This window comes from Melospiza georgiana, chromosome 6 (genome assembly GCF_028018845.1).
Source record: "Melospiza georgiana isolate bMelGeo1 chromosome 6, bMelGeo1.pri, whole genome shotgun sequence".
NCBI lineage: Eukaryota > Metazoa > Chordata > Aves > Passeriformes > Passerellidae > Melospiza > Melospiza georgiana.
Genome location: NC_080435.1, coordinates 16,657,084 through 16,678,612, shown reverse-complemented (window position 1 = coordinate 16,678,612; position 21,529 = coordinate 16,657,084). Strand labels below are relative to the sequence as shown.

Here is a 21,529-nt window from a genome sequence, read left to right as displayed (position 1 = left end):
GAGGGCAGCCTCAGTCAGATGCAGACACACCAGGCTGGCTGGCAGTGCTGATCTGCTGCAGGGCAGGAAGGCTCTGCAGAGGGATCTGGGCAGGCCGGAGCGATGGCTGAGGCCCGGCTGTGGGAGGGTCAGCTAGGCCAAGGGCCGGGGCCTGGCCTTGGGCACAACAGCCCCAGACAGGGCCACAGGCTGGGACACAGGGGCTGGGACCCTGCTGGGCAGAAACGACCTGGGGGTGCTGCTGACAGCAGCTGAACATGAGCCAGCAGTGCCCAGGGGGGCAAGAAGGCCAAGGGCACCCTGGCCTGGATCAGCCATAGTGTGGCCAGCAGGACCAGGCAGGGATTGTCCCCCTGTACTGGTGAGGCCACACCTTGAATCCTGTGTCCAGTTCTGGGCCCCTCACTGCAGGAAAGACATTGAGGGGCTGGAGAGAGTCCAGAGAAGGGAAATGGGGCTGGTGGAGGGTCTGGGGCACAGGTCCTGTGAGGAGAGGCTGAGGGAGCTGGGGGTGTTCAGCCTGGAGAAAAGGAGGCTCAGGGATGACCTCACCACTCTCTGCAACTGCCCGGAAGGAGGCTGGAGCCAGGTGGGACTGGGTTTCTTTTTCCCAAGTAACAAGGGATAGGACAAGAAGAAATGGCCTCAAGTTGCTCCAGGAGAACTTTTGATTGGATATCAGAAAACATTTTTTCACCAAAAGTATTGTCCGGTACTGGAACAGGCTGTCCAGGGAAGTGGTGGAGTCACCATCCCTGGAGGCATTTAGAAGCCATGTAGATGTGGCACTTTGGGACATGGCTCAGTGGTGGATTTGGCAGTGGTTGGAGGGTTGGATCTTCAGGGTCTTTTGCAACTTAAACGACTCTGACTCTAATGCACCGTCCCGAGGTTTGTTGGAGTATCACAATGGATGTCTATGGTCCCAGTGCACAAACAGGCATGGGCAATTTAGAAATACTGTGTTTGTAGTTTAACAGTGAGTTAATTTAACAAGTTTGTCTGTTTATCAGCATTTTTTAACCATAAATCCACTACTTAATAATATTACTCTCCCATTTTAAGACTTGGCTGGATTAATGTATTTCAAATATGCAAGGCCTGTCCATATAATTTAAGAAGGGGGGAAAAAACAATGGGTACCATAACAGACATTTCTATAGCAACAGTAAAGGTAAATGCCATTTACAGGAAAGTTAAACAAGTATACCTCCGAGGAATTTCTCATGTTTACAAACAAAAAAGCAAAAAAATTTTATACACCATAATTTAATACTTAGGGGCTCATATCCCTGAACACTTAAGTTATAGACTCAGAAAATAAATTCAGCAATTTTCATCTTGGAAATCTGTAAGCTTAATTTCAAGATAAATACTGGCTTGTTTTAATCTATACTCTATAGTTCAAAAGTCTTCTCCAAAGGAGTAAGGAAGAACTGTCACCACTTCCAGGTCAAATACCAGCCAGATGGAGACTGGCTCAGTATAACTGAACTTTTAGACAGGAGTTTGTTATTTTTAAGGGCCTGTGAAATTTAAGAGGCACTTGAATATACAGTCATGACAGTATAAAATGTTCCCAGAGTTCTCCCAAGTTGTTTTCTACGCTTGCTGAGACCACAAAAACCGGTCACACCTTTCCAACATGGACTGAATCAGCGCTCTGCAAACAAAACAAAGGGAACAAAAAACGTCAAACAGTAAAAAAGCTAACAACAGAAAAAAGGAACAGAGCTTTGGTTTGCTTCTTAAAGAAAAATTTGTAAAAAACATGATTGCATTTCAGAAGTAACATCATGACATCACCATTCACCTTTGAAAGGAGAAGGAGAGATCAGAGTCTGTACAGGTCCCAGCAGGACAGATCTCTTTCAGACAATCTCCTTCACATACACCTTTAATGTATGATTTTCTGTTTCCTCATTTTCAAATTGAAAATGCCTACATTGCAAAACACTTAATAGGAGAGCTTTTAGATGAGTCTAAAATAGGAGGAAAGCTTTCAGATGAGTCTAAAACAGGAGGTAAAAACGTGAAGCACTGTATCTTCTTGTAAACCAAAAAAGAAGTTTAAAGCATGGAGGAGATCCAAAAGGAATAGTGTGGATTTTCTGCTGACATCTCTTACCTCTGCCTTTTCTCAGCAATTCTCAGTATCTCACAGACACCAGTAAACCTCTCAGACAACTCTAGTGTCAAGCCACACTCCTGCAAGAGAGGCAAGGCTCGATTTGGGCCGATGGCCTTGGCCAGCAGCAGAGCGACGTTTTCCACCGTGATGCAGTCAGGGCAGCTCGGGCCCCCGTTGCTGACAGCGATCCCATTCTGTGGGCTGTGCTGGTGGGAAGCTGTGCTGTGATTCTGTGCAAGATGCAGAACAAACTTCCATTCTTCTATGGTCTCTGGTATGGAACCTAGATGTAAAATGAGTTTGTTACACTATTTGTAAAGCAAGGATTATTCTAAGACCACTATGTACACTGCATCTGTACTTAAAAGGGAAGCTACCTATTCTGTTCCACTCTGAAATTTTAGGAAACCAAGCAAATTGTACACAGAGATGTACTGCCCTAACTCAGTGTAAAGATTTAGTGGTGAACACACATGGCTTCACAATAGTTCAGTATTCAAGGCTTTGGATTAAGTCAAGAGACATGGTTTCGTCCATCTTAGGGCCAGAGTGAATTTTCTTACAAGTTCTGCCTTGTGGTACAATGCTTCACTCACCCTTACTTTAGGTATCTGCACATGTAGTGGGAGAGTTTTGTGCTGTGCAGGAAGGCTTCCTACTCCTCTGTCTACAACACCAAGGTTAGCTTTTGTTCTCAACTGATAAATAAATCAAGATTCTTTAACTTTTAAGCATTTTCTAGCACAACTGATTTCACAAAGTACAGCATGAAGTTACAAAAGCATAATGCCATTTATGTGTTTCAAATATGCTGTACTACACACAGGGCTACAAAACCACTTCAAAAGATAAAAGTTGAATTAAACTTTGGGCAAACTGCTATATAAGGGCATTCCTACATTACAGAAGTATGTTTAAAAAGTTTAAGAATTACTAACCATCTTCTCCATTCAACAGGCTCAAATCATCCAAATGAACAATATTAGTAAAGGCTTCTGTTCTTCTATCCAGCTCCAGACAGAGAAAAAGATATCCAGGCCAAAATCTTGAATAAGAAAGAAAAGATTTCTAGGAATCAAATACTCAGTTCAAACCAAAGCCAAGAACAATCACATGAGTAGAGACAAAAGCAATTAAATTTAATGAATGTCATAAACAGAGAGGAATACCTCCCATTTGATACATTAAATTGGACATTGAATATTCACCCTCAAAAAAGGAAAGGTTTTTAAAAAAACCCTGTCCAAACAAGAAGCAGATAGATCATTCACATTTGTATCTTCTCAGGGTCAGAATACCTACTAACCAAGTATCTAGAATTACCAAGTTTTCTCCTTACCCATGTGATTTACAGATGTCAGCCATCTTCTCTTTCATCACAAAATCAGCTGGAAGTTTAATCAAGAGCAGAATGAGCTGGCTGTAGCCCCAAGTAAACAAATGTGATCTTGGCCTAGAAGATGAGAAATTCAGTTTTAAAGCATTATTGATTTTTTTTTCAGAACATTATGCCAAATTTGTGAAAAGAGAGGAGGAAAAATGAATGAAACACCATGTGCAGTCTCAGCAGAGCAGCCACTCTGGAAGGCATTGCAAATAAAAGTTATGTAATCCTTTGGTTGTTTCTGCTGAACACTGCAAAATGCTCCAAAGAGTCAGTGATCCAAACTTTCACACAAAATCTAACCCAAACCCAGACTTGTTAAGCCTTTCTGCTGCACTCAGGAACTTGAATGAACTTGAATTCTGCTGCACTCAGGAACTTGAAACCCACTTTACCTGGGATTTCCTTCCTCATCCACAGTGTTTGCCCTTTGTGGAGCATCGTGAGAAACTGCCAAGCACAACAAATCCAACCGTACAGATTCTGGCTGCAGAAGAGACCTAAGGAGAAATGGCCTGGAAAACAAAGCAGAAACTAAAAACACATCCTTCCAGTTTCAATCCTAACAGATATGGAGAAGCAGAGATTGTGTGTGGCCAAAAAAGGGTGGAGGGTTGCGGAGTGTAAAATTAAGTGTGGAAAAGCCTAAAATCATTTATGGTCTCTATAAACTGAGGCAACCACAGAAAAATCAAGTTTGCAGGTTGACTTCCCACACGTTTGGTTTGGGGGTTTTTTGGGTTTGTGGGGTTCTTTTGTTTGGTTTGTTTGGAGCTTTTTAAATGTGACCTAATCCTGGTACACTGAACTACAGACACAGGAACAAAAAAAAAAATCAATTCAATTTAAAGTATGATTTAGTAAATCCCTTTTAAAACTAGATACTAACATAACCCCAGTCTAAGGCCAGCTACAACTGCCAGAATTACTTGGAACTTAATGCTTAAGAACACCAAGCAGACAGATACAGAAACACAAAAAAAAAAAAGTCCCCAAAAGCTAAAAAAAACCCAAAAACCCACCACAGCTACATGATGGAGAGAGCAGACAGATAAAAAGGATTCTACATTCCACTCACCTTTTGTCCTCTGGCTTTGATTTCACCAGACTATCTAAATATGCTAAAAAGTGAGCTGGATCATTCCTGCAAAGCTGTTTAATATCAGAAGGCAAAAGAGAGGGGTGGAACTTGATCAAGGGCCGAAGAGCTGTTTCCCCAAATTTTTCATAAAGCCTGGAGAAAGAAAAAGAATAAAACCTACTTTCAGTACCAAACAGCAAAATAAATTTTTCAAGATCTCCTGCAAATTCAAGATAGCACTGAAAGGTGATCTCTCTAAGAGAGTCCAGGAATCTTCATGACATGGTAAGTGAAGCAATTCCTGCCATGAAGTTCAGAAGATTTGGATACAAACCTTTGAGCATGTGCCAGCAACAGTGGGCTGTTATCCCATGGCCCCAGGTCATGCAGCAGCTTCAGTATTTTCAACATATCTTCACTTTCCATTGCTAGAGCAACTGGACTGTGACAAGTTATTTCTGAAATAAATCAGCACACAAGTTACAAGATTTAGGCATTTATTTTTCTTTAACCTGTCCTGGCCCTCCTTTCTGTCCTTCTGCTGAACAACAGCTATTACTGCTTTCATGGGAAGTTCAACACCCACCTCAATCCCAATGAAGTGCAGGTATTAATGTCCAGGCCCAAGTGCAGTCCAACTAAGGACAAACTGGGAATGCATACACTACTTTCTAGGGCTCTCAGAATCCAAACAGTGAAGAGATTCCCAGAAACACAAACACCAACCCTCAAAGCAAGATTGTGTGGTTTAACTGCTCTCAGCTGGAGCAGAATCAATACTAAGACTTTAATTGACTTTTAAAAGAATTACATAAGGCAGAAGCTGAGTGCAGAGAACAGAAAACATTCTGTTTTCCAATATCATCATGAAGCTTTGGTTCAATACAACTAAAGGGAGATCACAAAGATCAGAAAGTATTTCTGTGGAACAGGGAAGCGTGAAGTGATCACAAGCCACTCATCTACATGGAACCATCTACTCCATTCAGTTTTGTTTCATATTAATTACATTCCTTTCCAAGCCAAATCTTCTAGTGCAAATGCTGAAGCTCCTCCTCTCCCTTCTGCCTTGTTTCTACAGACTTGTGATTCTAATTAGATGCTTTTGTTCTTAGAAGCTCATGTGTTTGTAAACAGGCTGGGATCACTACAGTGTTCCATTAACAAGGTCCATGCAACAGGTTCAAAGTTGCAAACTGGGAGGAGAACAATCTCTCTCCAAGGAGCCAACAATTCTTTTTTTTAAGAAATCACAGGTTATTCTGGGTTGAAAGAGACCCACAATAATCATCAAGTCCAGGTCTTAAGTGAATGGTCCATACAGGGGTTGAACCCACAATGCTGGGATAATTAGCACTATGTTATAACCAGCTGAGCTAAGTTCTTCCTAAGGGAAGAACCCACGGGAAAAACAATTAACCAAACAACCCAAAACCAGAACAAAAATTCCCACACACCAAGCATCCTCCCCCTGGCACACTACACTGGCAGAAGGAAAATCTGCAGGCACAATTATAAGAGTCTTCAAAGTTTGGTGGTTTTTTTCCTCCCAAACAGTCTTATTTTCAGTTTAAGAAGCAATACAACATTCATCATTTACCTTTCAATCCTGCAATGTATGTTTCCCATACATCAGGGCTGGTGGCACACATGGTTATAATACACTGCTTTACTCTCTTTAAATCCAAAAGGAAGAAGTAGCTTTGCATAAACCTACAAGCCAAGGTCCCTGAAGCAGCTGGTGGCAGGCTTCCCTCAGAGCTCTCCTCAGCCTCAGCACTCCCAGCAGAAAAGACACACAGCTCAAAGCACAGAGTTGTCAGCTCCACGAGATCTTTCAGAACATCAGGCTCAATGGCACATGGAGGAGACACCTGAAAGCCACAGCCCAGAGGCACAGTCACATCAGTACCATTTTCACACATGGATTTGCTCACACAGGTTTCAGCAGTATTTTCCTTTTCAATGCAGTCTTCCAAAATATCATTCTGTTCCTTGTCTACTGGGTCTCTGTCAGCTGGAGCCACTTGCAGGTTCTCCTCCAGGACTGCCCTCTGCTCTTCAGCACACACAGTCTTGTTTTTCTTAACAGACAAAGCAGAATGCTCCTGGCTGAATTTTTCCTCCAGATGGACAAGCCATTCCTGTAAGACCCTTCTCATACACTGAGGTTCTAACAAAACCAGGGGATCCTGGAGCTTGGCTCTGCAGCATAAAAAACAAGTTTGCTAAGTTTAACAATTATAAGAAGCCACAAGTGAAGTTTCAAATATGCTTTGTGTAACTATACTCCTACACTTGACTTGGACTCAGTTGTTAGTTTTTTTGTGATTTTGAGTGCATCAAACAGAATTTAGGCGACTTCACACAGTCTCAGCACATTTTGAGCTCCCTAGGATTTCCTTCAGAATGAATTTTTATTTGTGATTTTGATTTTTTTAAACTATGCCTGTATTTAAGACAAAGGAATAATGCTAAAAGAACTTTTAGTGAGTTTTGTTTGGTTTTAAGAAGAGGAATCAAATTAATCACCTTGAGATCCCTTCATGTTATGTTAACAGACATTTAGAGCATCACTCTTACATGCATGTAAAACAAATAAAAAAAGAAAAATTTTAAAAACCCAATCATTTTCTTCTGCCAAAGGCCTACATATCTATACAGTAAAAAGTTCCTCTGCTTACATAGTTTCTGCTGTTGCAGCCTTGAGATTTCTCAGATGGTCCTCCTCAGGAAGCTGGCAGTTCTGGGGCTCTGACCTAGAAAAGCACATTCATTTCAGTCTTACCTGAAATATTAACTTAAATTACTGAAGTGAGGATTTCCTGAAAAATTTCCTCAACACTAATTCCTTTATTAAATACAAAGCTATCACTTGTAAGAAGGAACAGCTCAACAGAAATTATGGATAAACTGGGCATGAAGAGCAACAGATGATAGTATTTTAGTGGCTTTCTATTACTGCTTCTACTCCAGCTACAGTAGATTTCTGCAGGTAATGAACAAAAACCAGTACCATGCCACTGTATGAAAGTTAGTCCAAAGTGGTAAATAAGTACTGGAATATGAAATTACTCAGCTCTGTGCTCATTGCCTCATCAGCTCTAAAAAAGGAGTTGGGAGAACCACTGAAAGCCACCACAGGAATGAAGGCGGCTGGAAAAACCTAATGCCAAGTTCCTCTTTCTGCTTGAAAGAATTTTTTCTATCCTCAGGACATCCAGCAAATGCTGGACAACTGCTAAGAAATTGGATTTTGCACTCACTCTTTTTCTTCCTGGGGAGATGCTACTGGATTAAGAGTTAGTTCTGGCAGCTGCTCATCATCCTTTGCTTCATGCCTCCCTCTAGATTCAGGACTTATATGAAGTGTGCCAATCTTTTCCGTAGTTTTGCGTACAAAGCTGGAAACACTGGGAATCACAAGTTCAAACATTTAACATCAGGAGTTCAGAAGCAAACAAACCAAGCACTCTTCATTCAAACCATCATTTCAGAGACTTTATCATCTGAAGAACTCTTGAGAAAAGGATGAGAGCAGTGATGACTAACAGGAACAAAGCTTACTAAGAACCTGCTCAAAATTTGTACTCCAGTCATGATTGTGTTTCATCACAGAATAGAAACCTGAAATCTTTAACACTCCTGCTGGAGAAGCAGGACCACATACCAACATCAGCCATAGATTTTTGACATGTATTTGTGATTTGTATGCAAATAAATGCAGGTTGGCTACACTGCATTTTAAAGCTTTTAAACATAAAGCATCTTTAGGAAATTATGTCACTCTCGGTGGTAGGAAACAACTTGACAATGCTTCAAATTAATTCTTCAGATTACAAAGCTCACCAACAACATCCTTTTCACTCAGCAGTCCCTATTCCTTCAGCTATTTTATTGAAGAGAAAGCTCAATGAACATACCAGAACTCAATTATTTCTACCACTGCCATGAAGAGAACTATGCCAACAAGATTTGGACAGAAAAATAAGCTTCCTGCTTTCTGCTCTAGAACTAAAAAAAAAAAAAAAAAAAGAAGAAAAAAATCCCAACTCAGCATAATTAACTGTAAATATGATAGTATTTTATTTAATGATCAATTGCATGCAGTGAATACTTGAAAATGTAGCTTTCATTGTTACCAAAAACACTTATCCAAGGCTGCTTATGGTTTATAAAGAACTCGAAGCATTGCATGTACTTCTGATGTTTATTCTGAGCCCCTCACACTGCTGATAGCAGCCACAATTCTTTGTTTCAGGACACAAATTACATACTGAAGTGATCAAGGGAAGGCTGTGCAATTTTTCAGACCATTGCCAGGCCAGAGACACTTTAGCTAAGTGATTAACATACAGCACTTTCATAGAAATTTTAAGTTATATATAAACACCATCACCTTTGTATTTGTACACCCACCCCCTTATCCTCCATTTTTCTTAAAAAGAGTTCTAAAATACCAATGTGATTTATAAAAAAAATGGATACAGATCTAATTGCAGCAGGTATGAACTACCATTATTCCCTAAGTGTTTGGGAAACCAATTAGATTCACTGAAAAGTTCATATGGGGATAGGACAGACCACTTTGCAAGTGTGTTTTAGCAATATCTATCTGCTTTGAATATTTTAATGTTTGTCCCTATGCAAGATAAGAAGCCTTCCCCCTAAGATACAGGAGAGCAAAATCCCAAAACAACATCCAGTAAGTTTTCCTTTGAATACAAACCACAACTAGACTTCACAGGGTAACAGTAAACAATCCTAGACATGTAACAATTATTAACTGTTTAAAACTGAGGCTGAAGTCTTGGCTCCACTGAAGTTACCAGCAGCTCTTTGTACCTTCACTAGAGCCAAGATGAAGATTTAAACTGCCTGGCAAACCTGACTGCATCTCTGGTGTTCCAGTTCAGGTGGAATGTTTGTAGAACAGAGTATGAACTAAATCACACAATACTACAAATCCAGGGGGCAGAAGAGGGCAAGATGTAATGGATGAGTGACCCTGCTGCACGTTTTACCTTTCTTTGACAGCTTGGAGAGAGACGAGAGGAGATGGGGAACGGAATGACAAAGGAATACTGAATGGGAGAAATGTCTCATTCCGGTCAGCCTCAACCACCACAGATGCATGAGATACGTTCTCTGACAAATGCAATTGAAATAAAGAGTCATGAAATAGTGATCTGGCAAAAAAAAATGGAACAGTGAAACGACCTACAAGTCACCAATTCATTAATGGATAACCTGCCCACTGTACTTTCCTTTTTAATACTCAAGAACACATGGAGCCAGGTTTCAAGGGCCATTTCACTACTGAATTTGAACCTAGTTAAGTCTGCTTCATTAATAGTGTTTTGGCTTTACAGCAAGAAAAACAATCATCAACAACAGTATGAAAGCTATCTCCTAAAATTGGACTTACAGATCATTTAGAGGACAAAACCTTAATTTAATCCACTGAGTTATTTATACACCTAGGAAAATTAAGTATTGTGGCATCTATCAATTCACAACTGATTGTAAAGTCAGTTGTGACCATGATTTCCAGAATCTAAATCACATGTGAGCAGAGAGACATACAAGCCATGGTTAGGATATAAATCACCCTCTTATTTGAAGGGACTTGAAAACCTAAGTGAGCCCACAGCTCTCTGGCTTTTGGCAACAATCAGAAGAAATACAGAATCACTGACTACTTCCTTTTCTCTCCCATATCCCTAACAGTATTTACAATGTGTTTTGCTCAGTAATTTCCTGTTACAAGCACACACTATCTTCAAGTGATGTCAATAAGAAAAAAGGATCATTTAGAGCCAGGATAACACTGCATTCTGCAACAGTCAGCAGTAACCGCAGTGTTGAGAGGAAAAGATGCTGCCCTGTTACAGAAAATCTACCATCAGAATCCCTCAAGAGCACCTAAAGGTCACAACTCACTTTACAATTAGCTGTAAATAAGGCTGCCTTTGTTCATCATGCAGACTAGAAACCTAAAATCTCATTACATCTTATGTCACTGTGAGCAGAGGAACACTAAGTCCATTTCTTCCAAATACCAAATCAAGTACTCGTGCTTCAAGAAGCATCTAGAACTTCTCTACTTGGAAATAATCAGCAAATTTGTCATCTCTTGTGGAACACACAGAACCTTTCTATCTTCTGACATTCAAAAACTAAGTCACCTGAATTTTGACTATTAATGTTGGGAATTATGTACTTTAGAGTTTCCTCACTTGTTTTTGCAGTGATGTAGGTAAAGAAGCACATATACACCTAAGTGTATCTTACTCAGCAGGACAACACTACTGACAAGGGACTAAATACCAATTTCTGCACTCTCCCTCCCCAGTGTGGCTTCCTCCAAAGCATCCAAATTCTCTCCATCCTTAGGTGGCACCTACTCCTTGCAAAAGTTAAAAAAATAGCCTTTTTATAGGAAAGCCTCTCTATCATACTTAGTTCCAAGGCAGCTCCTCATCATTCCAAGTTTCTGCATCCCCTCCCAATCCCAAACAGAGCAGAGAACAAGACCCATTACAGTCTCACTCCAGCTTAAGCCCGGTGACAGGCATTTGTCAGAAAATAAAAAAGCTTCTTGAATGGGCTAAATGTTAGTTATTAACTATTCTAGCACCCCTCCAGTAATGTTTACATGTGTAAGAGATGATCCCCTGTACAAAGCAGACCCTGTGAAAAGTTAAGGACACTTATCAGAATCCTTCTACTTTCCCAGAAGAAATGTAAGCCAGAATCCAGACTAAGAAATTATTTTTTGAACAAATATTACAAAAGGATACTGGCAGCAAATAAATCTTATTTGAAGCTCAATTGCTACTGGCATAGACAGCTGAAAGAATCTTATCACTAATGTTCAATTACACATGGAGAGGGAGAAGTTGGAGTGAAGCCCATGCTTGGTGAAGCCCTCTGGACCTTTTGTTTCACTGGGTTTTGTTTGCTTTTAAGCCTGGATTCTGTGGAGGCAGTTTTTCAAGCCAATGTTTCAGGAAGGATTTTGGCTGGAAGGTGAGGTGACTCTTTCAATTGATCAAATTACATGTATTAATAATGAATAACTTGAAAGTGGAAAGTAAGAGCACAGAGCCAACACATTCTTGTAGAACAAACAAACACATTCAACAAACATTTTCATTAAGAAACATTACCAAGTTCTAGTTGTTCATCTTCATGGTGTGCAGGAAATTCTTTAAGTCTCTCATCTTCTGAGAATGTTTGACTGTGGAGGGAACAGGAGTCTTCATCTGACTGACTGCCCCTCCGACTGATAACACGGTAGATGCCAGAGTCTAAGACACTGAAGCTCTCCTGACAGACCAAGGAGGGGAGTTACACATCATGTGAGTTGCACTTCCTTGTTCAACTTTCTGCCATGAACTCAACCAACTGTACCCACACAAAGAACCTCAGAGCATTTCATAATGCCCTGCCTGGAAAACTTCTGTTTAACAGAGTACTTCTACCATATCCAGAATGGAAAAGGGCACAGATGCCAGCAAGTGAGTGTGCAGGTCAGTGCCTTTAAAGAGATGTGTGTGCTGCAATTGCTTTTAGGAAAGCAGCCTATGGAACAACTGGTGTACCCAGTGCAAGGCAAAACCCACCTCAGCTTTAGTTCTGCAGTCAAGAGTGTCACTGCCCCCCTTGGTAGCTGCATACCCAATTATCTGTCCTCCTGCTGGTCAGCCATACCCAGCTAGCACGATCACAGACCCCACAAAACAATTCAGTTTCAGGACCAACACACTCTTTTTTGCTCATGGTCAGTCTACATGGTTTACTTTCACAGTGGCTAATGAAGAAAAACTTGTAAATACCATCAAGATGGTATTTACATTACTTGGCTTTTTAAATTTTCCTTTTAAATACTGTTAAAGTGAAAGCAGGAGCTGATATTGTATGAAATACAAAATATTTCCCCTTTCTTGAAAAGCAGCAGTATATTTATTAGAAATATGCTTTGATTTTTTTTTAGAGCTTTCTCCTTAAGCTTCTTAGAGTGCAACAATTTTTTACATAGGGCTAAGATAGCTCTGGGCACTCATTCATTTTCACCACATAAAACTACAGTTATAACCAAGACTATCCTTACTGAAGCCCATTAAAACATTAAACAGAGCTGTGGAAAAAGCCATCTTCCTACTAATCTCTGTCCACATCTCAGCCATTAGCCCTAAAATGAAGTGGGAAAGAGGCAGAGGTCTGAGCTTACAGAATGCAAGTAGTGGTGTTTCATACCTCTTCACCACACCTAGTTTTAGAATGCAGCATTATGGGCTGTTGTAGACAGTGTAGAAATGAAAGCCTCATCTTCCAAGGGAGCAATGGGGTGACTTCAAGCCATACAGATAAAACCTGCAGATCACATTTTTTGCACTACCAATACACATACATGAGATGAAATACTGCTCCTTCTACTGCTGCACGCAGAATCCAGAGGTTCCAACTTTGCAATCAGTTCTTCCAGTTGTGCAGTGAGATCTTGCTGGGTTGAAGCATCCAGCTGAGACTTCAAGTGCTCCAGCTTGTCTAGAGGCAAATTTTTTCTTGCCTAAAAGCACCCAGTGAAACAGAAGCATTATTATTTCTAATGGACATGTGAAAACAAAAGATAACATATGCGCAGGATGATTTTCATTCTTAAAGTATAATGTTTAAATAACTTGAAAAACTCCAACAAAGTGAATCTGAATTACCATGAAACTTTGTGGAGGGGGGGACAGGAAAGACAGTGAAGTTGTATTGCACATTTACAAAGAGGTATTTACTTACTCTGCAAGAAACAATTGAATTTTGGAAGAGACAAGAGACCCTGGCAGCGAGGGTCCAGAATCCTCTTCTCATCAGACGCTCTATGCAGCGATCGACCAGCAGCAGGGAGAGGTGCACAACTTTCCCATTTGTATGCAGACAGAACAACTCACTCTTGTGAACTGCAATATCCTGAATATCTGCAAAACCACACACAGAGCAATACCTGAAGGACTGAAGTCATTAATCAACACTCTTTACTGTCTCTGAAAGAAGGTGAAAGCATATTCCCACCTGACTGCAAATGAGTGCAAAACATGAGATGCATGGGGAAAACAAACACTGAGGACTGCTGACCTAGCACCTAACCACTATAGAACACACTGTCAAAACTTTCCAGAGCTGCATTTCTAGAAAACATTCAAAAAATACACTAAATTACCAGAAAGTTTCCTTTTGCTCTGAGATGAAAAATTAAAGCCTGATAAAGATGATAAACACATAACTGTTAGCTTTAAAACAGAAGGAAAATATTCCCTGGTAAAAAAACAACTTTGGCCTTCCAGAAGTTTTCAAATACAATACTTATGCTGTGTGCAAACACTCCACAACAAATGTACTGCAAACTTAACACCAAAATGGGGAGAAGGGGAAAGACTGACTGATAATAACTACTGGAGGACTCTGCTTATAACCAAACACACCACTGTCTATGAGGCTTCACTCATTTGCCAAATAAATATATTCCCTCTATGCAATTTAGGCAGGTTTTAGGAAAAAAAAAAAACAACCAGGTTTTAAACTTTCAGCAGCCAGATTATCCCTCACAGTAGACTGACAATGAGCCTGAGTAAAGATACTGCAGGTTAATCACCTGTATTTTAACTACTGTATTTTATGAGTCACTCTACACCATGTTTCGTTTCTCCAGAAGCATGTTTTCAGATCTATGGAAGGAGGGGGTGGCTGGAGGAGGCACAGAGGTGGTTAATATTCAAGGATATACCAGACAGATGACAAGTTTTTTACAAATATTCTGCCATCCAGATGCAGAAATTGAGATTGAATAGCTTCCATGTTAGGCAAGGACTTCTGGAATGACCAATGTAACAGACAGTGTTACAAAGCAACATTTAAGTAACTTTTAGTTTACCTTTAACTTCACTCCAGAGTAAGACTTGAAGGCTTTGGGGAAGAAAAATATAAATGCCTCTTTCTGTCCAGGTCACCACACAGTGCTCACTGCAATTAAAGTATATATTAATGAAGTGACAGTCAATTGTGCTAAAATAGGTAAAATTTTAAAGAATTGTAAAATATGCAGGCATTGCATTGGCGTAAGCACAGCAAGCAGGATGAGGGACAGGTTTAGCAGGATTCTTGGGAAATTCTTATGCAAACCCCTGAAGTTGGTAATATAAATTAGGAGAATATATAATGTTTTAAGCCTACTTTATCAACAGGAAGCTATGCTGTCAATACTCACGTCAAATATAGCAGCTTGGAGAAAGATAAAGATTGTGGAGAGCAGCTGGAACCAGTATAATGAGGATCCTGCCTGCAAAATAAAATTATCATCAACTACAAGCATAACTACAATACCATTACTTTCTAAAATTCTTAATCCTGTGAATACATGGCTGGCTTAAATAAATATAGTCTCATAACAGCAGCATTCATTGTGCTCACAGACATAGCTGCAGAACCAAGGTTTTGGCATTTTTGATGATTACTGGCTACACCTCTTAGAGGAGCCTGTATTAAGATGACAACTAGGATTAATGTTTGACTGAAGCAGGAGTTGATTTAGTCTTTTCAGTCTTAAGGACATCCCAAACAACCTTAACACTGATAAAACTCATGTTTCTACCTGAGAGTAACAACAGGAAGAGGTGGAGACGAGAGCAGCTGCTTGAACTGATGTGTGCTTTGCACTTCCCCATCAAAGTTCACCTCCCACATCCTCGAGCCAGGTCGAGCACAGTATATTAATGGCTGCTGATTCCCACTGTTTTTTCCAACAGGGAAGAAACATGCTCCAAATTCTCCATCTCTCTCTTTATTACCAATCTTCCAGAACTTCTCTCTAGAGGGGAAAAAATATACTTGTTAAGTAAGGCAGCATTAATAAAAGTTCTAATTAATTTTATGTTTTTCTTAATCCCAGCTGCTGAATTGGTTTTGGTGCTTAAAAAAATCTGTAATGAATATTACAAAGCCTACCCAAAGTTTATAGAAGACAGGGGTGCATTCATTAGCTGAAATGAATACTTAGATCAAAGGAGTTTTTTTCAGCAGAACCAGTTGTTCAACCTAGTGATGGGAAGGTGGGAACATTCCCAGAAATCATTTCCAACATGAAATGTTGGGGAGAACAGCAGATGTTGTTTATCTTGATTTCAGTAAAACTTTTGACACTACCCCTCCCAACATCTTCAGAAACAGACTGAAGGAGCATGAGCTAGGTAAAGAGACATTGATGTCATTTCAGGAACTGTGTGTGACTCTGAAGTCCAGTATTTCAGAAATAAAATAGAACTTGCCTCTCAGTATCACATAAATAAGTGCGGGTAAGTGAGGATATGAGCAGCCTTCCATCCAAATAATCGAGCTGAACCACCCGAGAATCTACAGTGGTTATAATCTGGACAGGAAACATCACAAAAGTAGCTGCAGCCTACAGTTAAAAAAAAGAAAAAAATGAGAAAACATGCTGGTGGTCTTCAGTTCAAAGTTAATTGTTTCATTATGTTAAAACAGCACAACTCAGAAAAGACTCGTGTGCTATGAATACACAGCATGAGACAGAGCAGTGCCTTTCTCCTCTGGCTTTGCAAAGCAAGGCTACAATGCTCAGAAGCACAGAAATCTAAATCCTCCTTTTCCCAGAACCAATACTGAAGATTAAAAAAAAAAAGAGTCATATCCCTGTAGCATCCTGATATTTCTTTAGAAAGGGTTTTTTCCTGTAACATTAAGAGAGGGTTTTATTCCTGCTATTGTAAGCTTTGTGATTTTTTTCCAATTCTCCCCACAGGTACATTGAGCTACCAGTTTTATGGAAACAGACCAGAGGGATTAATTGATACAAAAAACAACTTCTACTGGAATTAGATTGTTCACAAACTCACCTTCTCTCTTACCCTGCCACAAATTTTCTACTTTCTATTTATCCTACCAGTGTCTCAGTTCACATGGGTGGATGAACAGTCTCAGATAAGACTCATGGATAAGGAAACTACTGGGAACTGCATTTGAATTTGCTGTCAGTCACCATTTTTGTGTTTTCCCTTCTTAGGAATACGACTAAGTGCATTATCTGAGAAATCCAACAATCCTGTTCCTTTAACAGGTGTGAACAGACACAGATTCCATGGGCCTTGCCCTTTTCTCCTCCTACAGCTGACTTTTCCCCCCTCTTTACTTAAATGTAACAATGGTCTTGCTACTTATAAGTCAATTTTCCATCAAAATCTTCTATGAGGACTAGAAAGCATCTGGATGAACACAACTACTTCCAGGTTCTGCTCCTTTGTACTGATTAAAAAGAAAGTACCCAGTAGAAGTAAAAGCTAAAGAACACCCAAGGGCTAGAAATCAGGCTGCTCTTACTAACAGGTGAGTCTTTTGCACAAAACAAAGCATGTAGGCTCAATGAACACCTACCATTAATTTTATCCAATCCAGACATTTAATGAGAGCATCCAGTCAAAGCCAAACAAAATCTGAGTCTGGGACTGCTCTTTCTCTGACCAACAGCTGAATTGAGGACTAAACCAAACAGCTGAACCTGCAACTGGAGTCTAAAGAATCCAATATGCTCAGAAACACCAAGACCCTTAACTTTGATACTCGTAAATTCCAAGAAGCAGCAGATTAACCAGTTTTTAATTCTGAACATTTGAAAGCATTTTCAAGTTGCATTACTAAAATAGACAGAATAAGGTTGGGGTGAGTTCATGGGTCAGGATTTCTATGGTTGTCTCAAGAGACTGGTTCTTCATCCCAATAGTTAAAGCTACCAGAACTTCATTAGCTGGCAAGTCCTGCTCTGTTCCACTTTGGCAAAATAAACAAAGAGGTTCCAGACATCACCCCCTGTGAATTAAGCTGAATCAAAGTAGGCAACATTTTACCTTCCCTTGTTTTGATGTGTTAATCTTGATGGCTGATACTTTCCCCACATGATCTCCTACAAAAACTCGAAGGGCAGCTGTATCCCAGCACAGAGCTGTGACTTTCCTGCCCTTATGCTCAGAGGAAACATAAATCCGTTCTGGCTTCCCACGACGCTCCTGATTCAGCTCCCACACCACTACAAGGCCTTGGCTACAACAAGTTAAAAGGAGAATACAGGTTGAAAATAAGTCTTGTAAAGTTTTATCAGTTAATAAAGATGCTTTTTCCCAAAGAAAGAGGAGACCCAAGCAAAGCAGCATGCCTCAGAGCTGGTTCTGTTTGAGGCTGCATGATTTCAACAAGTGTCACACTTCATTTTGGAGAAGAATAAGTGTCATTCTTTGCACTGCAATGCATAAGCAGCTTTGTAAGGCTATTCTTACAGTTATTACACTTGCAAGTGAGGATGTGGAAAAACATTTAAATGGATTTTAATAAATATAAGTGGAATTAACTATAAATCTCACTCTACCATGTTAATGAAAATGCTTCTTTTTATACTGAAAGGTCTCAGAAAGACATTTATCATCATAATTTCACATGCATGAGCTCTGCCATAGATGTTCAGTTACAGAAATAATACTTAACCTAGAATTACTACTCCAGAAAAAAAAAGGCCAACTGTCTGGGCAGAGAATATCCTGTAGTGGCCTCTACCAGTTAACCTGGTAAATTAACTCTGAGTTCTCAGCAGCTGTCTACATCTGAGACTTGAAGCTTCTTAAAAATATTAATCCAGTGCTCAGGTTTGTGAGTAGACCACTCACCTGGTGGCAACAGCAACATAGTCTTCATCATGCAAACAACAGGCCACCTGGGAAATGGCACCTTCCTGAAAGCAAGGACAGGAGTCAGAGCAGGTGAAACTTGTTCTGTACTGCCACTACCACCGTGCAGCTTTCACCTTTAAGAGATAAACCAGATTCATGCCAACAGATGCTACCACTCTGCTGTGATGTGGTTGGCTCTTACTGTTTGCTTGGGTTTTGCCTGCAAACACTGAGTTTACTCCAAGATGGAGCTGACAACAGCACAACAAAATCAAGAGCAAGGACTGCAGTGCATTCTCTGATTTGGGAAGCACAGAAAGCACTCCTCTGTCCTCACACCTTTGGAAGCTGTTGTGACAGAATTACATTTGGTGCTCCCAGCCTTAAAAAACTGGCTGCATTCATGCCATACTGGAAGCAGCAGTGGCTCCTAGGAAATAGCTCCTGGCTGTACAGATAACAATCCCTGTTTCACAATCTCTTCCAGCAACAGTAAGTCAGCCTATCTTTTCTTTACTTATCCAGGTGTGCCACAGTTCTAACACTCAAACACTGGGAGTTATCTACTTGTGAGTTGCTCTGGTTTCATATTCAAAATTTTCTTCTAATCCTTAAATATTCAGGTGACTTGGCTGCTGCTGTTAAAAAGTAAGAATTTGAAAAACAAAGATCTGAAACTCTGAAGTAATATTTTTCACATCTCATAAAATCTAATATACCACATACTCAGGGGATACTCTCCAGAACCACAACCTATTTTAAACACAGCAGTCCAAAACTTCACCTTCCTTGGAAAACCCAGTAAGCTGAAGGCACCTATAGACTCTTAAAATAAATTAACTTGAAATAATGTTTCTTTTCTAGCCTCATTTTTGGAAATTTTCATTTAAAATTTTTATCCTTACCTTATGAGTGAGAAAGAGTCTTTGCTTCCAACCATCCTTCTGGATAAGGTTCAGTCCTCCTCCTGAGCTGCCTAGAGCCAGCCATCTCTTTGACACATCTATACATGTGCACTGAGGGAATAAAAATCAAAATGCATAACCTGGTAAGTTCTGATCTTGCATTATTATGGTTGGGTTTTTAAAGGTTTCATTGTTTGCCAGCTGTGTGTGCCACTCCTGAACCACTGGCAGTGAAGATCATTAAACCAGCAGTGTAAGCTGTGCCAGGCTGTGTTACCCACAGCTGCATGAAGGAAACACACACAGAGCAACAGGGTTCATTATCTTCACTCTTTCTTCCCAAAGTACTCCCCCTCCACTAAGATATGCACACATCCCAAAAAGAATTAGATTAATCCTATGGCTTAATCAAATAATTAGCCAAATGGGGTCATTACTTTAAATTTTAAAAAAATTTAAAACTAAAAAAAATCCATACACCACAAACTCACCTTAAGACGACTGGAATCCAACCTGAGTGCAGAAAGCAATGGATCCAAACACTCCAACTCTGCCAAGACATGGTTGTAAGAGTCTGGAATTACTGGCACAGAGGCCATGGATGCACACAGCTAGTGCTGCTCACTCATGGGTGCGTTATGGCTTCAGCTTTTAGCTGCACCTGCCAAAAATTAAGTTCTTCATTAGCTCACTATTTTTTCATTTGAGCTGGTGTTCTATGCTTAAAGAAACACCAAGTGTTTTCCTACTCAACAACCATCAGGTTTCAGTTCGCCAAAAAGAGGCCCAAGGGCTGGAAAATAAGACTCCTGCTCCATTTATGAGAAGTTTTTGTTCTTTTCTGAAAACTTAACCTATTGGATAACCCACCTGGAAATACTTAAACTGTAGTTATATTTACATCTGCCTGTGAAAAAAAGTTAACATACACCTTGTTTTCTGGAAAAATTCACTTTTCCCCACAGCATGCAATCTTGATTTGAAACTAATTTTCTCAAGGAAAACATTTAGCATTGGCATTTTATAACTATACCATATCCTCCCCCAAAAGTAAATTTAAGGACAATTATACTCAAGTTATACTAAATTTAAGGACCATTATTCTCAAGTTATACTAAATTAGCTGCATTTGTGCATTTTGATACAATTGTAAGCTATCCTCTCCACTGAATGTCTTTTCTCGCATTCAGCAGATAACACAGAGTGAAATCCAAGAATTAAATAACCACTGAAATTGCAACCTCGCATTTTTCCTAAGCAGCACATACTTCAAAATAACTCCTTGTTGAGTTTAAAGTTTAAACCTGTACGTTGCTTAACAAAACGCTAAACCTGTTACACTGCACAGGCAAGTCCGTGAATTTCTAAGTACCCTTTAGGATGCAGTCCCATAAATTAAGGAACTCCCTCCCAGAAAAGCCGTCATGGGGGAAAGTTACATTTCCTCTAAAGGAAAGCGAGCGCTCACTCTCACCAGGCACTAGGAAAAGGGAAGAGGCACATTTAGCCAGTGAAATTGAAAGTTACTGCTTGTAAATCCTCAAAGTGTCTTAAAAACCTTAATGGCCACTTCTGCCGTGCCCGCTCCGTGCCACATCCCGCCGGTGTGGCCTGAGCTGAGCCGCGACCCCGCGGGACCCTGCCTGCCGCACCTGGAGCAAGGCGCAGCATCGCAAAGGACAGAGGAACCCCCCCGAGCCCTTCGGAAACCGCGGGGAGGGGACGGGAGCCGAGCCCGGGCGGGGCACAGGAACCACGACTCGCTCCTGCTGCTTCTCCCTGCCCCTGCCCCTGCCACTACCCCTACCCCTACCGCTCCCTCACGGCGCCCCGCGCTCTCCCGCCGCCGCCGCTCCCTCACCGCTCTCCCGGTGCCGCCTCCAAACAGCGCGCCCACGTGACCCGCGGGAGGGCGGGGCGGGAGCGCGCGCCCGCTCCGCGCCGCATCACGCGCCGCCCGCGCGGGAGCAGCAGGAGGAGGAGGAAGCGGCGTCACGCGCGCGCGCGCACCCGCCCGCCGGCCACGTGACGCCGTGACGCGCGCGGCGCCCCCTCCCTCCCGGCGCGCGGGCCGGGGCCGAGGGGAGGCCCCTCCCCCGCAGCGAGGCGGCGCCGCCGACCCGGGAGCGGAGCAGGACGGGCCGCCGGGGCCGATGGCGGGCGACGAGCGGGGCCCGCGCGGACGGGTGACGGCGGGAAACGGGCCGGGCCGGGCGCGGCGGGGATGGGGGCGGGGGGGGCGGTGGCGGTACCGATTTACTGCCGCGTAACTGCCCCCTCCGCCCGCCGCCGTCATGGCGACGG

The 21,529-nt window shown here is 41.3% G+C and overlaps 1 protein-coding gene across 2 annotated transcripts; it reads right to left on the bottom strand.

Moving 5' to 3' along the window:
- Nucleotides 1-1,211: 1,211 nt before the first annotated feature.
- Nucleotides 1,212-21,098, bottom strand: HPS5 (HPS5 biogenesis of lysosomal organelles complex 2 subunit 2). Of its 2 annotated transcripts, XM_058026647.1 has the most exons (23): nt 21,087-21,098; nt 19,717-19,886; nt 19,226-19,336; nt 18,318-18,382; nt 17,508-17,700; nt 15,911-16,048; nt 15,242-15,453; nt 14,858-14,929; nt 14,525-14,613; nt 13,393-13,571; nt 13,013-13,171; nt 11,769-11,928; nt 9,621-9,744; nt 7,863-8,009; nt 7,281-7,355; nt 6,197-6,801; nt 4,931-5,054; nt 4,594-4,749; nt 3,911-4,030; nt 3,471-3,584; nt 3,070-3,176; nt 2,129-2,414; nt 1,212-1,663 (listed from the first exon to the last, which is right to left on the bottom strand). In XM_058026647.1, exons 2-23 carry the CDS (start codon nt 19,822-19,824, stop codon nt 1,603-1,605), a joined length of 3,405 nt encoding a protein of 1,134 aa, XP_057882630.1. In that variant the 5' UTR covers nt 19,825-19,886; nt 21,087-21,098; the 3' UTR covers nt 1,212-1,602. The 2 variants fall into 2 exon arrangements, with proteins under 2 accessions (XP_057882630.1, XP_057882631.1); XM_058026648.1 differs by lacking the exons at nt 17,508-17,700; nt 18,318-18,382; nt 19,226-19,336; nt 19,717-19,886; nt 21,087-21,098 and having other exon boundaries at nt 15,911-16,099.
- Nucleotides 21,099-21,529: the final 431 nt, after the last annotated feature.

Bases quoted from the DNA above. Each gene is read 5' to 3' on its own strand.
- HPS5 (XM_058026647.1), bottom strand. From the start codon at position 19,824: ATGGCCTCTGTGCCAGTAATTCCAGACTCTTACAACCATGTCTTGGCA. The intron at 13,572-14,524 runs GTAAACTAAAAG...GTGGTTTTGCAG, and splicing joins ACTCTGGAGTGAAGTTAAAG to ATATTCAGGATATTGCAGTT. The intron at 3,177-3,470 runs GTAAGGAGAAAA...TTCTTATTCAAG, and splicing joins GACATCTGTAAATCACATGG to ATTTTGGCCTGGATATCTTT.